Source organism: Equus asinus, chromosome 20 (assembly GCF_041296235.1).
Source record: "Equus asinus isolate D_3611 breed Donkey chromosome 20, EquAss-T2T_v2, whole genome shotgun sequence".
Classification (NCBI taxonomy): domain Eukaryota; kingdom Metazoa; phylum Chordata; class Mammalia; order Perissodactyla; family Equidae; genus Equus; species Equus asinus.
In genome coordinates this window covers 101,787,842-101,808,050 of record NC_091809.1, presented here as the reverse complement: position 1 = coordinate 101,808,050, position 20,209 = coordinate 101,787,842, and the positions used below count along the sequence as shown (strand labels likewise).

The 20,209-nt window shown below is 41.1% G+C and overlaps 1 protein-coding gene across 3 annotated transcripts in view; it reads right to left on the bottom strand.

The window, feature by feature from the left end:
- The window catches only part of ZDHHC13 (zinc finger DHHC-type palmitoyltransferase 13), a 46,800-nt gene extending 27,928 nt beyond the window's left edge, over positions 1 to 18,872 (bottom strand). Inside the window, exons 1-5 of one of the 3 annotated variants that reach the window (XM_014863255.3) lie at positions 18,716 to 18,872; positions 6,391 to 6,536; positions 3,437 to 3,559; positions 2,072 to 2,149; positions 738 to 882 (exon numbers count right to left, since the gene is read on the bottom strand). In XM_014863255.3, coding sequence (XP_014718741.2) covers positions 738 to 882; positions 2,072 to 2,149; positions 3,437 to 3,559; positions 6,391 to 6,536; positions 18,716 to 18,742 — 519 coding nt within the window. In that variant the 5' untranslated portion in view covers positions 18,743 to 18,872. The remainder of the gene's footprint in view (positions 1 to 737; positions 883 to 2,071; positions 2,150 to 3,436; positions 3,560 to 6,390; positions 6,537 to 18,715) is intronic. The other 2 variants (XM_014863256.3, XM_044752310.2) reach the window with 2 other exon arrangements.
- Between the last annotated feature and the right edge of the window lie 1,337 nt (positions 18,873 to 20,209).

The window sequence follows — 20,209 nt, the reverse complement described above, 5'->3', positions numbered from 1 at the left end:
TGGCCTTGGGAAGGGGCCCAAAGAACAGCAGAAAGGACCTCCTCCCCATAAATCTTTCCAAAAGGAGACCCAGGAGGTTATAATTATTCTACCTCAGTTGGCTAAGTGTGAGAGAAAGTGCTTATTTAAAGAGAGTACAATCATTCCAACAGCATTTGTGCAAACGTGTCCACACGTGTTACAGGCAAGTCTGCTGATACATAAACTACTCTGCTATCAGAAAGCACATCCCAGGCAGTGAAACTCCCACTGCCAATAACCCGTAATTTAACCTGTGTCATAAATGGATGCCTCTTAAGGCAAGTCATTTTTCGCGGAATTACTTTAGAGAACAATAAGAAGCATACATTCAAATTGGTTCCCCATTTGGACTCAAATAATGAAAGCAAGCGATGGGTTAATTTAGCAATCTGACTACTATTTCTACCTCCAACCAGAAGAAAAATACGGGCTGTGAAGTCACATTTTTAAAAAACCCTGCAAATTACTAGGATCATAAGGAAAACTATTACAGGCTTACAAGTTTCAGAAACATCTATTATATGTTACTGAGCTAAACGACCTGTCTCTTTTGCTCCAAGGAAGTTGGAATAGCAGTATTCAATAGCTAGACTTACTGAGGCTAACACTTGAATATCTGGATATACTTTAAAAATGAGGACAGACTACGACTAACCCCCTTCCCAATCTCCTCAGATTTACCATACCTGGAGTTGAAGATGGATTTCAAAACATACCTGTCCTTTAGAGATGAGATATGCTATGATGGGCATGTGCTGAAATAATACTGCCAGGTGGATGCAGCTGAATCCCTCTCCATCAATGAGAGTGGGGTCTGCGCCATACTGTAGTAATAATATGACCATAGGTAAATGCCCTTGTCTGTAAACAGAGGATAAAAATTATACTGTATTCTGTAGCATGCAGAAAAAGAAAAACGTCCAGGAGAAACTGATATCCCTAACACATGAGGGATTTTGATTAGATATAAGGAATATTTCCTAACAGTGAAATTTTTAAAACACTAGAAGATTGTCTACACAACTTTTACTGAGATGCTCCAAACTTAGAACTCTCTGGGCAGTCCCTGAGTGCAGGTGATACAGTCAACCTCCCAATCTCGCTGAAACCTTATGGTGCACCCCCAGCATGACTAATGCTAAAACTGAAAACTATGAAACCACTCAGACTTCACTGCTGCTATTTTAAAAACAAAAAATAATCATGAGTCAGATATGCGAAAGTAGCATATTTATAGACTGCAGGTATGCCGTGAGAAGATTATTCCTAGGAACTACCTATTTTTATACTTGAATATGGTTCATTTTCCATGTAAAGCACTGTTACCTCAGTAGCTCAAAGGGGATGAATTTGCCCTAGATTCTTCAAAACTCTTGGCTACGGAGAAAAGATTCAATTCCTTGCCTTAAACGAACAATCCTTCACTTCAGTTTCAGGTTCCTGTCAACCCCACTAACCACAGAGAGTAGAGATAAAATAGAAGACGAAAAAGTACTCATTAACCTCAGCTGCAGATGGTTAGTACCCACCGGAGAAAAGAACTGGCTGAGTTTACAGTTCACCGAACTATCACTTTTATCCATGGGGCCAAATATAAACGATATTTATCTGATTATAAAAAAGAAAGTATAACACACATATGTGAGTTTGAGCGTTATAGTGGAGCCCTAAACTGAACACAAAAAACAACTCTGGAAACTCTTCAAACTGTCATTTTTTTTGAATTAAGGGAAAAAAGGAAAAGAAAGCCTTTCAAATTATCTACAACTGCAATTTCCAATGTGGTGGCCGCTAGACACACATGGCTATTTAAATTTAAACTGGTTAAAATGAAGTAAAATTAAAAATTCAATTCCTTAGTTGGACCAGCCGCACTTCACAATGCACACTTCACATGTGACTAGTGGCTACCATATTGGACAGCACAGAAGGGAATGTTTCCATAATTGCAGAAAATTCTGTTGGAAAGTGTTGGTCGATAATGTTCAGAAAACGAACTCAAGTCACTTCTGATTGTGAACAGCAATTTCAGTTCTAAAGAAACCTTTACCTGACAGCCCAGTGAAGAGGAGTTGAATTTAAGTCTCCACCCAGCTGATCCACCACGGCGCCTTTTGAAATATAAAACCTGTTAAAAGCAGACATAGACAAGAATAAGACCTAAAACTCGAAATCCATACTGAGAAAGACATTAATTTTTCTTAGGAACAAATGTGTTGGAAAACAGAAATGATAACAATAACCTTCAAATCTACAGAAAGATTCACACCACAGTGTCAAACATATGAAACAATTCTTAGCGTGTAAGTAATTACACCTGCTGTCAGGGGTATTCGGTAACTCAGATACCACACTCGCGACAACCACTGCCCATGTTCTAACCACAGCGTTCTCGAAACGGTTTGTGTTCAACAGGTGTAGATAACACACAAATATTCTATTTAACTTGCAAGAAGAAAGGTCAAATCATACCACTGTTAACAGTTTAAAATTAGAATTACCATGTGGGAATGAATTCTAAAAGTAAGTAGTAAAAAATTAATTCAAAATCCTTTCAGAAAAGTTAGACATTTCGTGTTTTGCTCTCTATTTTGGGAGCACAGATGTGATGCACCGTATAAAATGAATCTATGAGGTAAAGAGATTTATTTTCTTCTGTGGTTTACAGGAATTAGTCTCATTATTTCCAAGTTGTGCTTCATATATCATATTCTGTTTAAACAATATGCCAGTTTATTTCCACAGAAAAGGAGTTTTGCCTGTGAGTAAAATGTGTTAGGATATTTTAAACTTTAGTATATTTTTATTTTCTTAAACCGAGGATTTTAAATATGTATAATACAAAATATATACACATTCAGATACACACATATATATTATATGCTAAGGTATAAAACAAAGAAACAAACAAAAACAATGGGTAGGCAGTAGTGCTTTATGATGGGGAAATATTCTGTACAATCTAGTACATGCCTACTTAGAAATGTATTCCATAGTTAGTTTTAAAACAAAAAGGCTGAATTTTTTCCCTACTCATCTAGTCCTCCTGGCATTATCACAATGTAAAATATTTCAATGTTTCTTTCCAAACTACATGAAACTTTCTCTTCCATCCTGTGAAAGTTTACGTCATGCTTTTCCTTTCCAAAAAATGTTCACTTTCATTTCCTAAACTTTATCTTTATAATGGGCCCCTGTGGCTTTATCTTTAATTTTCCTTTTTGGGCCAATGAGTTTCCAAGGTCATTTTCAACGCTATGACAACCGATGTGTGTGGCACGGTTTCAGGTGTACATTACAATAAAGGATTACAGATGGTTCAACATTCATACTTGCACTTGAAGAAAAAGACAAATGAAGGAGAGGTTTAGAACTATAAACACACACTTAATTAACCACATATATCCCATCTTACTTTACGAGATCCAGCCTGTTGTTAATAGCAGCCCAATGAAGAAGTGACACATTTTCTTTGTCTGGTTGCCTGACATCATATCCCGCTTCTACCAACTCTTTACATCGTTCAAAAATCCCGTATCTTGAATAAGGGGGAAAAAAGAGGCATAATTGATACCATTAAAATAATTTCAAATATCAAAATTTCCTGCTTTACCATGTCTTTATCCAAACTGTCTTTCAACCAACACAGGAATACAATAATTAACAAAGATATAGACAAACAGGACCTATCGTAAAGCCAAACAACAACAGTACACCTGGTTTACCAACTGGTCAGAGCCAACTGGAGTGGAACATGACTTTCTCAAATAAAATTTAAGTCACATCTGCCCTCCTTCAATAAATTTCAGTTGATTTTCCACTATGTGCCAGGAATACACGGTGTCAGTTCCTAACTTACAGTCCTATCCCCGAAGCAAACTAAGCCCATGCAATGACCTCACGATAACTGAAAGCAAACTTGGAATGGGATAAATTCCACGCTAAAATATGGACGAGGTACAGGTACTGCAAGGGAAGGAGCGACGAGCCCTTCCTAAAGGAGATGAAGTATAACATACGAGCTATGTTTTCCAGGCTGAAGGGAGAGCATTTTAGGCAGAGGGAACAGCATGCGTAAAAATCAAGAGATGTGAAACGGCATGGATGTTCAAGGAAACATGAGCAACTTAACACGGCAGGGGCATAAAGCAGAAGAGAGGTACGGCAAGAGATGAGGCAGAAGCCGCAGGCAGACCCACGGGCCTTCCACGCCGTGCTGCAAAGTTTAGACTTTATCTATGGTTCAAGGGAAACCACTGAGGGTTTTAAAGACAAAAATACTCAGACTTTGAGTTCTAAGAAAGATCATATTTAGCGGCAGAACGGAAGCTAATGAGAAGAGAGTGAGGCAGAGACAGACACACCAGTTTAGAGGCTCCTGCAAGAAACACAGACGAGTCTCAAGAGCGGCAACAGGAATGGACAAGGAAGGACGGAGACGAGAGTTCTTTAAGGGAGTGATTTACTGACTGACTATCAGAGTGAAAAACAGGAGAGAAATACCTCTTTTTAATGCTACAATACTTTTTAAAATCATTTATTAGCAACGTTCCTTTTCAATAGAAACTCAAGTCCAACAGACCACTTAGCACTTTCTTTGAAAGTTATTTCTATTTAGAGGGACGTGCAAGTTTCAATAGGCCCTCAAGGGTCAAAATCAAACCAAATGGCAGAGCTGCCTCTGTTTCCCACACTGGTAAATTAAATAATCTCTGCCTCACCAAAATGTGCATGTGCCTGTGTGTCTGTCCGTCTTGATGGCATTTTTAATTTATTTTTTATTTTTTTGGTGAGGAAGATTAGCCCTGAGCTAACATCTGTGCCAGTCTTCCTCTATTTTGTATGTGGGACGCTGTCACAGCATGGCTTGACCAGCAGTGTGCAGGTCTGCACCTGGGATCTGAACCCACAAACCCCAGGCCACCAAAGCAGAGCATGTGAACTTAACCACTATATCACCGGGCCAGCCCCACTTATGGCATTTTTAAAAGTTAGAGATATCTGTTTGACAACCCTAAGTGAAAATATTAAAAAGAACGAATTGTTGATTATGATACATATATGTATATCCTCCATCTTTTAAATGTCAACTTCAACATTTTACTGGAAAAGAAATTGCCTTTATTTGAGAAATATAATAAGAGTAGACACTAATTAGAATTTTTGGTGGTTTAGGAAACATACACACACATCCTAGCTCTCTTTTGCCCTTCCCAAATACTATCTAAACATATTTCCACAACCACTTGAGTCAGTCTAAGACCTAAAGGAAATGTTAGCAAAGATATAAAAATGTGAGTTTTTACTGAGATTCCCTGCAAATGCAGCCTAATTTCTCACATTTATCATAAGAGAGCTTTACGGGTAGCAGAGAAACATTTAAATGTTTCCATTCTAATTAAAGCAAAATTTACCTTAAGAACACTCTCCTCTTCACATACATATAATAATATAAACAATATCAAATAACATCAGCCAAAGTAGCGGTTCCCAGGACCTCTGGAGTTCAGATAAATTACTAATTAGAATACTCAAATAATTGTCAATTATTTTTTAACTAACCTAATAACACATTAGTCTACATTAAGGCCAAACAGGCTAATTAATCAGTAAACATCTTTGCTTTTGACAGAAATTACATCAAGTTAGTGTGGTACCATTAGTTCCTTTCATTCTGATTAGAAGATGTGATGGGCAGATTTATACTTGCTTACTAAGAAAATGGATTACTAATTAATGTAATCCGATAGGCAATAAATTTTAAAATATGTTCAATGGCAAAAAGTGGGGTGGATGTCGATAATCAACCAGATCCATGAGGATGAAAATGTTAGAAATAACTTAATGCAAATACTCACATATGGAGATCTTTAGGAAAAACTTTCAAAACATACTTCCATTTTTAGTGCAAGCAAAACAAACCACCATAAGTTTCAAGTGGTCAGAAAACCTATTTCTACTTCACTGCCTTGTTTCTAATGCACCCAGTACAACAGGTAGATAGAAAGTACTCAATAAGTACATAAACGTTTAGATGATCCATAAATGTGTGAGGTGATATTTTTCCACCCCATCTACATATTTAGGTTGTAGTACATTTTAAAAGACTCAGATTTGTGTTTCAAACTCAGAGTCCAGTTTTAATGTTATTTTAAATCATTCATTCACTCAGCATTTATTGGGCACCTAACACAAGACATGAACTGTGCAAAAGCACTGGGGCTACAAAGATGAAAAAGACAGGCTTTTGCAAAGAAGCTGCTCCCAACCTAGTGGGAGAGCCTGGTAACAAACAGCTCAGGTGCACTGCACGCACTTTATCACAATTCAGCAGAACACGAGCATAAAATAGTGCGTGGGAAGACTTACTGAGTAGCCTTTACAATGTCACAGTTACTAGAGTCCTCTAGAAGAGGAAGAGCTTCTCTCGCCTTGGCAAGATCTTTGTTTTCATGTGCACAGACTCCATGTCGACCAAATCCTGGCAGGTGGGGGCCATGGCTGTGATTCCTGCACTGAAGAGCAAGAGAATTTGACCAGGCATAGTAAGAGAATTAATGTCACATTCAATTACACAATGAAGCATCTGCTACTATCAACAATATCTATATTATTAATTAGAATTTTTTTTGAGTATTAGAGGTGTGTATCCTAGGGAAGATTTTCATCTTAATTCTGTCACTAGAATTAGCTGCTTAATATTAGAAAATTCCAAATACATATTTTGTCATAAAACAAAGGTCATCTGCGAAGGCACAAATGGACTTGTTACTTGCAGTAGGTGGAAGGTCATGGCTACTGACACAGTAGGAAGGTCAGCAGGCCTCTGCTTTGGGGGGTTGTGGCAGACACACGCTAAGGATACCCTCTAATGAATCAAGTTGTTAAATATGTATAACTGGAGTCCCAGGAGAGGAGGAAATATTTTTTAATATCTGAATAAACAATAGCCCCAAATCTTCCAAATTTGGTGAAAATTACAGCTCAACAAACCCAAGCAGGATAAACCTCAAAATCTTACACCAAGGCATATCATAACCAAATCACTAAAAAACAAAAAAAAGAGATAATCTTAAAAGCAGCATAAGGAAAAAGAAACATTATTCAAAACAACAAAGACACAAATGAACTCAGACTTCTCATCAGTGAGCACAAGCCGGAAGCCAAAAGAACAACAGTTTTAAGGAGCCGAAAGAAAAAACTGTAAATATGGAAACACCAGCAAAAATGTTCTTGAAAAAAGGGGGTAAAATATAAACTTTTTCAGACAAACAAAAGCTGGGAAAATTGCCAGCAGACTTATACTACAAGAAATGAGAAAAGAAGTTCTTCAGGCTAAAGGAAAATAATAACAGATGGAAATCTGGATCAGTACAAAGGAATAAAGAGGCCAGAACTACATGGTAAACATAACAGACTTTCCTCATTTATTAATTTCTTGGTCATAGCAGAGAAAGGGAGCTACACTGTTTAAGAGATGCTCTAACAGTATTTGCAGGGAGCCAGTGATAAGTTAAAGTGGATAACGCTATCCCAAGAGCAACTTCTAAATAAATAAGGTAAAGAGGTGCGTGTAAGTGATAAGCCAATAGCAGAGATAAAATAAAATACTTAAAAGACACTCAATATTTTTTTAAAAGACAGGAAAAGTAGAAAAAAAAATGAACAGAGAAGAAAAAGGAAAATATCCAAGATGATATATTTACACCTAACCAAACTGATTATTATGCTAAATGCAAATATTCAAAAAATAACATAAAAAACAAATGAAAGACAGAGATTGTTAGATTGGATTTTCAAAAACTACAACTATATGCTGTCCACAAGAAATCCACTTTAAATATAAAAACATACATGGGTTAAAAGTAAAAGGACAGAAAAGCGTATACTATGCAAAAGCAATAAGCATAAGGAACGTAGTGGCTATGTGAATATAAAAGTAGCCATCAGCACAAGAAATACTTGCAGAGATGAAGAGGAACATTTCATAATATTAAAGAGGCAATTCATCAAGAAGACATACTGATCTTAAATGTGTTTGCGCCCAAAAGGAACTTTAAAATTCATGAAGCAAGAACTGATGGAACTGAGAAAAAAATAGAAAGATTCACATTTATAGTTGGCTATTTCAACTTTCTTTCAGTAACTGATAAAATGAGTAAACAGAAAACCATACTGAATAGGGAAAAGGAGAGGAATCAGAAAAGGATAGGGAAGACTTCAAGAACACTATCCACCAACTTGATCCAACTGACATTTTCATAAAACTCTACCCAACAATAGGAGAATACTCTTTTCATGTGTATATGGAATACTCACCAAGACAGACGACATGTTGAGCCATAAAACAAGTCTCAACAAGTTTAAGTTGACTGAACTCACACAAAGCATGTTCTCTGACCACAATGGAATTAAATTAGAAATCAATAACCAAAGGATACATGGAAAATTCTGAAATATTTGGAAACTAAACAACACATTTCTAAATAACCCACAGGTCACAGAAGAAAACAAAGAAAAGTTAGAAAATACTTTGAACTGAATGAAAATGAAAACATCATGTAACAAAATGTGTAGGACGCAGCCCAAGCAGTGTTGAGAGTCAAGTTTTAGCTTTAAATGCTTATAATAGGAAAAAAGAACAGTTTAAAACAAATGATCTAAGCTTTCACCCTAAGAATCTAGAGAAAGAAAATTAAACCCACAGTACATAGAATGAAGGAAACAATAAAGACAGAAGAAATCCATGAAATATAAAAAGGAAAACAATGCAGAAAATCACTGAAACCAAAAGCTGGTTATTTGGAAAGAATAAATCAGGGGCTGGCCCCGTGGCCGAATGGTTAAGTTCATGCGCTCTGCTGCAGGCGGCCCAGTGTTTCGTTGGTTCGAGTCCTGGGCGTGGACATGGCACTGCTCATCAAACCACGCTGAGGTGGCGTCCCACATGCCACAGCTAGAAGGACCCACAACGAAGAATATACAACTATGTACTGGGGGGCTTTGGGGAGAAAAAGGAAAAAAATAAAATCTTTAAAAAAATAAATAAGGGGCTGGCCCCGTGGCCAAGTGGTTAAGTCTGTGCACTCTGCTGCAGGCGGCCCAGTGTTTCGTTGGTTCGGATCCTGGGTGCGGACATGGCACTGCTCATCAAACCACGCTGAGGCAGCATCCCACATGCCACAACTGGAAGGACCCACAATGAAGAATATACAACTATGTACCGGGGGGCTTTGGGGAGAAAAAGGAAAAAAATAAAATCTTTAAAAAAAATTTAAAAATAAAAATAAATAAATAAATAAATAAAGTCGATAAACGTCTAGTCAGACTGATAAGAAAAAAGATGTCAATGACAAATAGATTTTAAAAAGGTGACATCACTACAAGATTCTACAAACATGAAAAGGATAATACGGGAATATTGTGAACATCTTCACGTCCAAATTCAACAACCTAGATGAAGCACACAAATACCTCTAAAGACACAAGCTATTAAAATGGATTTAAAAATAAACGAGTAGCATTCATACACCTCATTCACCAGACCTGTCTCTCTGAACAACTTTTCACTGTTGGGAAGAAAAATCATCCTCAAAGGATGAAAACATTAAGAATAGGAAATTGAAGATATTTGAAATCATGTGCCTAAGTCAACTCTCCAGGAGTTCCAAAAAAGGTTTAAGAAATTATAGTTTTACTGAAATAAGTTCATATCCCCTCAATGGGTTACTGTGAAGGGGCAAACGCCTTTTTCAAAAAAGTTAACTTACAGGAAAATTGCTTTTTTGGTTTATAGTTGCATGAATTTTAACACATTCGTAGAGTCACACCACCACCACCACGATCAGGATACAGAACAGCTACACCACCTCAAAACGCTCCCTTGGGATATTCCTGTGCAGTCACACCCTACCTCCACCCCATCGCCAGGCAACCACTGACCTGTTCTTCCTCTCTAGTTTTATCTTTCCCATAAAGTCATATAATGGAATTATACAGTATATAATCTTCTAAGACTGGCTTCTTTCACTCATCATAAGCTTCTGAGATTCATCCAAGTTGTTGCAGGTTATTAACAGTTCCTTCCCTGCTGTATAGTATTCCATTATATGAATGTTTCAGTTTATCCATTCAAACAATCCATGTGGGCTGTTTCCAGCTTTGGGCAATTACAAATAGAGCTGCCATAAACATTCATGTACAAGCTTTCGTGTGAACACATTTTCGCTTCTTTAAGAGTGAGATTGCGTGATGTGTCATTGTGATTTACAAGAAATACATATTTAGTCTTGACTGTTTCATACACACAGCTCCTAAAACGGTTGGAATTTCCCAAGAGATGAGAGTCATAAAAGTGTCTCATTATGTTAATGACGAGACTTGGAAAGCACATAAGGATAGGGGCTGGTTGCCAGGAGAACCGACCACTTGACTAGAGGATTGGAACTTTCAGTCCCAGCCCCCTGACCTCCGGGGAGCGGAGAGGGCTGGAGGTTGAATCAGTCATCAATGGCCAATGATTTCATCAATCATGCCCATGTAATGGAGCCTCCACACAAACCCAAAAGACAGTGTTCAAAGAGCTTCCAGACTGGTGAATACGTGGAGATTTGGGAAGGGAAGTATGCTCGGGGAGACCATGAAAGCTCCACGCCCTTCCCCCATACTTTGCCCTAGGCATCTCTTCATCTGGCTGTTCCTGAGTTAGAACCTTTTAAACAGACTGGTAATATTAGTGAGTAAACTGGTTTCCTGAGTTCCATGAACTGCTCTAGTAAATTAATGGAACCCAACGAGAGGGTCATGGGAACCTCTGATTTATAGCTAGTAGGTCAGAGGCATGGTGATCTACGGGTTAAGATTCAGCGCTCACGGGTTGGGTTCATTTCCCAGAGAATCCCATCACCTGTCTGTCCATTGCCACGCTGTGGGGGCTGCATGTCACTGTGATGCTGAAAGCTATGCCCCCGGTATTTCACATACCAGCAGGGTCACCCATGGTGGACAGGTTCCAGCAGAGCTTCCAGACCATGACAGACTAGGAAGAAGGACCCGGCCAACCACTTCCAAAAAAACTGGCCATGAAAACTGGCCATGAATAGAGGCGGAGCATTGTCTGATACAGTGCTGGGAGGGAGAGGATGGCACAAATAGACCAGGAGGGTTTCGCTCTGCTGTACATATGGTCGCTAGGAGTCGGAATCGACTTGAGAGCATTAACAACAAAAAGGTCGGAAGTACAGGTGACAACGGGGACTCAAGACTGGTGTCTGAAGTGGAGGGCAGTCTCGTGGGACTGAGACTTTACCCTGTGGAATATGACGCTATCTCCAGGTAGCTGGTGTTGGAGAATAGCTTGGTGATGTGGGAAAAACTCCTCCCCACACTGTAATTGGAATCAGAATTGCTACTTGACCATGAGGTAAGTATATGTTAAATTTATAAGAAATTGCCAAACTATTTTCCAGAGGGGCTGTACTACTTTGCGTTGAGACATGCAACTTATGAGAGTTTCAATGCTCTGCATCCTCACCAGCTCTTGGTATTGTCAGTATAGTAAATGCATAGTATGATCGCACCATGTCTTAATTTGTATATTCCTAATGGCTAAAGAGACTGATCATCTTCTCATGTGCTTATTTGCCATCTGTGTATCTTCTTTGGTGTCCAAGTCTTTTACCCATTTTTTAACTGGGCTGTTTTTTTACTAAGTTTTAAGAGTTTTTTATATTATATATTCTAGATACAAATCCTTTGTCAGATATGTGGTTTGCAAATATTTGCTCCCAATCTGTAGCTTACCTTCCCATTTCTTAAAAGCCTCTTTCACAAAGTAAAAGTTTTTAATTTGGATGAAATGCAATTTATCAGTTATTTTCTTTCATGAATCATCCTTTTGGTGTCACTTCTAAGAACTACTCTCTTGGGACCAGAAGTCCTCTGTCAAGACAGGAAGCTCTCCTCTCTCACAGTCCAGGTGCCTGTGCTGGCACCTCCTTCCTGCTCCCTGAGCCTGAAGCAGCACTCCTGGAGTGTTCTCTGTCTGCACTGATGCTCTCCTCCAGGCCTGGGGAGAGGGCAGGGAACAACCCAGATGCATTAAAGGGGAATTCTGCTCCTGGTTCAGTGGTTTTTTGAATTCTGGTCTTCCTCCCCAATCCACCCACTACTATTTACTTTCCAGAATCCTTAAAGAACTCCCACTTGCATTCTGCCCAGCGTACGCAGTGGAACACACAGGGTGGAGTGTGCTTACTCCATCTTACCCAGAACCAGAACTGCAGACGCTCTTCTGAACAGGTAAGTTCTGATTTACCTGGTAAATCAACCTCACTACTTGACACTTATTTTACACACACTTACACTCTCACAGAGCTAAAAATAAAGACAGGCAGATTAAAACATAAATAAGAACACTAGGATTGTTTTCATCACGTCACAATAATTATAATCATATCCAATTAGAGGAAGACAAGAGTTTAAGGAAAGAGTTGAACTATACTCAGAATTTCTGGAGTGTCAAAAAATAGCAGAGGTAACAAAAAGTACAGCTAAGATGGATAGAAATTAGTCTACTTTTTAATTAAACTTAATTTTTTACTGGAATTTTAAAATTATAAAATGATTCATATTCATTTTAAAGATTCTAGTCATACAGAAGTGAATAAAGGGTTAACAATCTGGACTCTTTCCCCTCTAATCCTGTACCACCTGAGATGCTATTAACAGTTTGGTGTATTCTTCCTCATTATGTATACACACGCATACAGTATACATACATATAAGTTTTTATCATTTTCTTCTTCTGTATTTGACAAAACACACATTATGTAATTATTTGTCAACTTGCTTGTCTCACCTAACAATACATCACGTACAGCCCTGCAGGTCAGCAATAGCGGGCTATCCTTCTACTGTACAGATCTAGCATAATGTATTCAACCATTTCCCTCTTGTCAGAGATGCAGGTTGATTTCAACCTTTGCTTCTATAAATAACCCTATAATTAACATTCTGTGTGTTCTATAGCATTGATTCCCCAAGGTAGGACTGCTGGGTCAAAAAAAATACATTTTAAACATAAATAGATACTGACCAATTACTGTTCCCCGATTCACACTCCCAACGGCAAGTATGTAAGCGTTCTTTTTCCCTACAAACCTCCCGAGAACTGAATGTTATCAATCTTTTTACAATCTTGCCAATCTGATGGCTAAAAAGTGGCATCTTGTTTTTCATTTGCATGCCCCTAGTTGTAAGGAATCTGAGAGTTTTTTCGTTTCACGTTTATTGGCTCTCATATTTTCTCTTTTGTGGAGTACCTTTTCATAGTCTACTGTTTTTCTAGTTGATGTGTATCTGTCTCCATTTGTATGTTAGGGAGATCAACCCTTTATTTATATACGGATTTTTCATCACAGAAAATTGACTCATTCTACAGATATAAATTTGTTGCTTCTCGTAATGCCCTAAGAACATCAGCCTTATTTTTCATGTACAAAGTTGAGGAGGATCACACGATTCAGTGTAAAGAACATCCACAATTAGGAGCATTTATTTATTCAGCAATTAATTACTGTGTATTTATGATGTACAAAGCATTATGTTACGGTCACAGAAGACATGGGTGTCTATCCTCCAGGAGGTGAAGTCTAACAGGGCAGATAAGTCAGAGACAGACTAAAGGGATAATGGAAGGCAGTATGTGCTTAAATGTCAAAAATGGGCAGTAAAGACTAGAGAACAGGAGGTACCTTCTGTTCACATCCTCGTTTTTTGCCTAATTCCAGATCAGAGTAAAACCTAAATATGATTATGTAAACTCAAAGCCTGTTTTCAAAGTCAATGGTCTCCAAAGTGAGGCAAGTGCACTCAAGGCCACACACGCAGTGACCCATTAGGTAATGGGAAAAAATGTTAAACCTTCTATTATAATCACTTTTATCTTTTTTTTTTAAAAAAAAGGGAAAACCACAAAAATTTACAAATTTGGCTCTTTACACGTTACTAATTTTTAGCAGTGGCGGCCTCACTTGATCTGTACATCAAGCAGGTCACTCCTTACAGTCTGTTTACAAGGCAGCCTGGAGGGAGAGGAAAAGTGCCACAACCCAGAGGGGCTGACGGTGCGACCTTCGGCATATTACAGTAGACATCAGGTTACGTAATTTTCAAGTTACAGTATCAAATTTTAGCCAAGTTACCCCTTCCAAAATGAGCAAGTAGCTTAAACTGATTCCTACACAGAAGCCTGAATGGAGATGATAATAAGAGCATAAGTACCAGCAAACAAGAAAATGGCAGAGCTGACACCTCATTCACAGCAGGCGCTCTTCATTAGTCACACCAAGCGAAAACAAAGACAATCTAATCTGACCCAACAAAAACCCAGCCTCTCGCCAAAAAAATTCAAAATCTTCAAAAATGCTGATTTGAGGCAGATTTATATCTACTATCTTTAATTCAAAGCCTTACCATGAGTATACATTGAGCTATTAATGAAGGAATATGATTTAGAAACATGCTGTCAAATCTTACAATAACACGCCCCACAACAATATGAATATGCTGATTGGCTCTGTCCCCGGCCCTCACGTACATCAAATAGAGGGGAGCTGAACTTCTTAAGTCCCAGCCAACCACATGACACATTAACACATTAAGTTAGAGGGATCAACTGCGACAAGTGGGGCAGCATGGGATGACCTGATGGGGCAGCTGGAGCCCCGAGTTCCTGGTCAGGCTCCACTCGTCATTCTGCTCATCTCACAATACACAACAGGTTACAAAAACGAAAATTTTGGATCCTACTGTTCACATTGTAGTGGGGTTTTATTCAAGAGGTGCAAGCTCAAAACTGTTTTACGGAGCAGTGAGTGATCAAAACGCTCACAGACCACAGCCGCAAGTGACCTCCTTCACTCCGGACGCCGCTGCCTCCCCATATCCTACCAGAAGAGCCACAGGGGAGAGGAGGACCTGCGGGGGGGAGGTCAACTTTGGAGAGAGTCACATAAAAACGGTTAAGGAAAATAACCTATTCCCACCACAAAGATTAAAGCAAAGTTTATGTCATGATACCAATTCCTTCTTAGAAACTACTTTCTAGCTATCAAAAAAAATTTTTTAAGTGTTCTCTAGTTGTTTCATTTTTACCATGCTGGAATGTAAACTCCTTGAGAACAGGGCCAAAGTCTCAGGTTTCATGTCACTGGCACTATGGTGGCTACTCATCCACCCTACTTTTGGCTTCAGTTCCCACATTTGTAAGATGAAAGGAGCAGGTCAACAGAGCTACAAAATTCCCTCCAAGTCCACGTTGTTTGGTTCTAAGAGGGGCTGTCACCACGGTCATTACTGACATGTGCACTGGCAGAGACTTCACCACATAAACATCCTTTATGGCAGTGCAAGCTTAACTGCTACACAGCTGCCTACACTGTGAAGGAAAGAGAATAGACTACGCAAATCCTCATGAACCAGCAAACTCATAAGAGTCTTCATTGATAATTCATTCAGGGAAATGTAAAGAACACCTACTGGGTGCCAATCACCAGGTAATTAGGGATAAAAGATGCATATGACCTGACTCCTGCTATACTCCATTCATTCACTCATCAGATATTTACTGAATGCATACTATGCGCCAGGCACTGTTCTAGACACAGGGATGTGGCAGTGAACACAGCAGACAAAATCCCAAAAAGGGGGGGAAAAGGGATACTAAGAAAGAGACATGTTGCTAGCTGAACACTCTCCTCCACTGAGGGAAAAAAAGCAGAATAAGATATTATGAAAACTATAAGAGAGATATGGATACATCTGTGGTGATTTTTACAACAAAGCCCCCAAATTCTTTGCTACTTCTCCAGCAAGAGGAGAGAGTCTATGCCCCTTCCTCTCCAAGCTGAGCTCCGTGACTGATTCACTAACATAATACCACAGAAGTGATGCTCCACCAGTTTGCAGACCCAGGCCTTAGACAGCTTCCTCTTTCTGTCTCTTGAGATGCTCACTTGTGGAACCCAGCCACCATGCTGTGCAGAGGCCCAGGCCACACGTAGGTGTTCCTGCTGAAAGTCAGTATCAACTGCCAGATACGTGAGTGAAGACACCACCAGACGATACCAGCCCCAGCCATCGAGTCACCCCAGCTTACGAGTCTTTCTAGCAGAGGCTCCGGACACAGCAGAGAGAAACAAACCATCCTGCTGTGCCCTATCCAAATTCCCGATGCGCAGTCCACGAGCGTGACGATGGCTGGCTGATACCACTATGCTTGGGGTGGTCTGTTACACAGCGATAACTGGAACATAGTTAACGGATAACTAGGATATTTCTCACATGGAGACATCAAAAGTCAAATTATTTTTCTAAATAGTAAGTAGGTACTGTTGAAGTGACAGTGGACATTAATTTAAGAGAAAACCAAGATCTAGAAAACCGTACTCAAACTCTGATGAGGATCACTACCCTGTCAGGTTAGTAAATAAAACAAAAAGAAACAGGGAGATCTGACAGCCAGTCATTAAGATTTTTCATGACATTAACAGAAGTACCAGAGTTAAGTTTCCAAGTTCATTCATTGGACAATTATTTACAGAGTACCCACCAGTGCTGGGCACTGTCCTAGATACCAGGCACACAGGAGGGCACACTACAGATAAAACCACCACCCTCATAGCATCCATGCTCAATGGAGGGAAGCAGACAACCAACAAGACAAAGAAGTTTGTTAAATGGTATTTAACGCTGAGGAGAAACACAAAGCAAGGAAGAAGGTGAGGTAGGGAATGTGGCTGCTAGTGGCCTGCCACACTGCGGTGACATCTGTCAAGACCTTCAAGGGGGTGGGGGGGAATAAGCCCTGTGGGTCTGTAAGAAAAGAGGATTCCAGACAGAGCAAATGGTAAGTTACACAGCCTCGAGGCCAGCATGACTGGGGTTGATTGAGCAAGCAAGAAAGTAGTAAAAAATGCAGTCAGAGAGGAAACCGGGGGCCAGATGGTAAGGGCAATTTCCGGCAAGAATCCATCAAGACTGAAGCTGGAATGAGAACCAAGCTCACCCAGCACAGGAACGTTTTTGTCTGTTCTGTTCACTGATGTATCTCCAGCGCCTAGAACAATAACGAATGAAGTCTTGGCTCTGTCACTTAGCAGCTATTTTGACCTTTAACAAATGACTCCAATTTTTGAGCCTCAGTTCTAATCTCTAAACTGGAATAATAATCCTTCCCCACCTTACACGGTCACAGTGAGGATCAAGAATGTGGAAGTATTTTGCAAACTGCAGAGGACCATATACAGGTAAGATCTTTACATTATTACTGAAAAATTTAACAGCAATTATTATTAACAACAACAGTGATCTCTCTACTTTGCCCTGTTAATTCCAACCGCTGAATCATCCTCTCCCTCCTGTCTTGGAACTGGGGCAGAGCTGTCTTCCTTACAGCAGGAGGAAGTGCACTTTAAACTCTTGAAGGCTTTTGTAAATGAGTAGCAGTAATTAAGATAATCACTCCCACCAACTTTTCCTTGAGACTCTCTGAGAAAGAAAATGAGACATAGTTTCCATGTGAAGATTCTACACCCTTTCATAAAATCCAGTCTGCTTGCAAAACATTTTTTTCCTGTCAAAATGCAGGAGCACCTAAAGAGAACACCTGACAACTTGCCCACACGGGTGACTGCTGAAAGAAGGAAGGGAAAGGGGGAGCGTGCGAAACACTCTCAAGATCGGAAAGGCTTTGTTTTAGAGGCCAGCTAATCCAATCATCTCAACCTGCCTGAGTCCCACTAGGAACAGAAAATCTACCTAACTGGCTCCATCTGGAGACAGCTTCCGTTTTCTCATCTGTAAACGAGGATAACATCACTTTCCCAAGGATGCTTCAATTCTGGAATAAAATAATGCAGACAAAAGCATCTGGCATACGCTAAGCACCCAATAAATGTTGGCTGAACCTGGATATTCTTCATTTATTCAACAAACATAAGGGGAACAGCTACAATAAACCAGTCAGTACTCTAGGCATTGGGAAAAGGCCATAAGCAAAAAGGACAAAATTCCTTTTCTCTTGGAGCTAACGTGTACCCCTGTAACTTCTCGCACTGGCCCGTCCTGTTCTCTGGAACTACACCTGGCTTCTGCTAAGACCTCCTCCACACAATAGACTCCTTCGGGATTTTGCAGATCGCTAAGGCGTACCTCCCTTTCCACCCGCTTTCTCCAGCCTAAACAGCCTCAACCCTTTCAAGGAGTAAGCAAGGATGTGGGAACAAGACTAAAACAGGGCTCGGCGGGGCGGAGGCCAGAGCCCAGGCGCCTGAGCTGAAAAGAAATCAACAGAACCTCCCAGAGTCCAGGCCAAGGTCAAGACGGGCTGGTCCTACTCAGGTGTGTCACCTGACACCTCTCCCAGGAAGGGCCGCCCTCCTCCCCCGGGCCCCACGCGTCCCTGCCAGGCACGGGGCGCCCCGCCCGCGGGTGGAGGCTGCAGGGCCCGTGGTGCTGTCCTCGCCTTTCCATCCCGGTCGCCTCGGAGAGAATCCCGGGATCATTCTCGATGTTTCCAGGATTCCCCTCCCCGGTCCAGGCCCCTCTGCCCGCGGAGGCCCCTCCGGGAGCTGCCTCACCCCCACGCCCTCGCTCTCCCCACGGCCGCTTGCGCGCTCCCGGCCGCACTCACCTGCGAGCCCAGCCCCGGCCCCTCCATCTCCCCGGTGGCAACGGCGACTCGGCAAAGTGGCGGCCACAGCCCGGCACCAGCCCGCCTCGAGCGCCTCCACTCCCACTTCCTGCTCGCGGCCCCGCCCCCGCCGCGGCCCCCACTCGCGCCCTGCGCCGTCAATCGGCCTCGGGAGAGCCAATCCCTGCCCTCTCCTTGGCTGGGGGCGGGACCTTCTCGCTCGGGGATTGCTAGAGGGAACCGCGAGCCAAAGGCTCCGCCCCCAGGGCGCTTCCAGCCCCAGGTCGACTGTGCGCGCAGCTCGCCCAGGTGGGTGTGCACCTGTCCTTCCTGCTTCGGGCAGCCCAGGATCAGGCTGTTATCCCAAGGTCACCCACCATCCACTGAGAGCATGTCCGGACTTGGCTACTTCATAGCTAGATGAGCTTGCAAAATCTCTTACTTTACCTCAGTTTCCTCATATGTGAAATGGAGGAAATAAGGGTACCTGCTTCACAGCATTGTCAGGAGGATTAAATGAGAAAAAGCATGCAAAGCCTCCCAGCCAACGTTTTACGTATAATGAGTGAATGAATGTTAATTAAAACTTCTGCCATTCTCCGCTTACGCGGTCTTGGGCAAGTCACTTACACCATGTGGGGCTCTATTTCCTCATACAAAACAGAAAATAGATTCGTCCCACCCTCGGGCTGCAGGAGGGCTGGGTAGGAGCCCCGCACCTGCACGCCCCGCGCCCGCCTGTGGCCTGCACTGAAGGAGTGGGCGTCTTAGCTCGGTTCAGCTACAAGGACAGCTAGGAAAAACGAGGCTTGGCACCTGCCCTTGGGGAGCTGCAGTGGGCCAAGGGGCTCTCCTGCCGCAGCCTCCAGAAAACCTGGAGCTTCTCTAGCCCAGCACTTAATACGGTCTTTATAATTATTCCTTAATCTGTCAGTTGCCAAGCCGAACCAGGTTACGATCTTTAGAGGTTAAACTGGAGAAGAACTGAAAAACGTGACTTCCTTATTCTGTAAAAATAATTCCAAATTAGTACCCAGTCTGGTGGGGTAGTGGTTAAGTTTGCCCGCTCTGCTTTGGTGGCCCAGGGTTCGGATCTGGTTGCAGACCTACAGCCTGCTCATCAGACCTGCTGTGGTGGCATCCCACATGTGAAATAGAGGAAGATTGGCACAGACGTTAGCTCAGGGCTAATCTTCCTCAAGCAAAATAAAAAGAGGAAGACTGGCAAATGTTAGCTTAGGGCAAATCTTCCTCACCAAAAAAAAAAATTCGAAATCATAAAGTGTCTAGAAATCCAACAAAGTGCTGGATTTTTCCATGGTAAATACTATAATAATGTAATTGTAAATTTTAAAATTTTTTATTGTTATTATAATTATAGTGCCCCTGCCTGTTGGGCACACCAGCCCTGAGTTGCATCTGAAGCCAAACCCCTCTGAGAATGGGACCATGTCTTATCCATTTCTGAACTCCCAGTGCCTGGCACAGCAATGG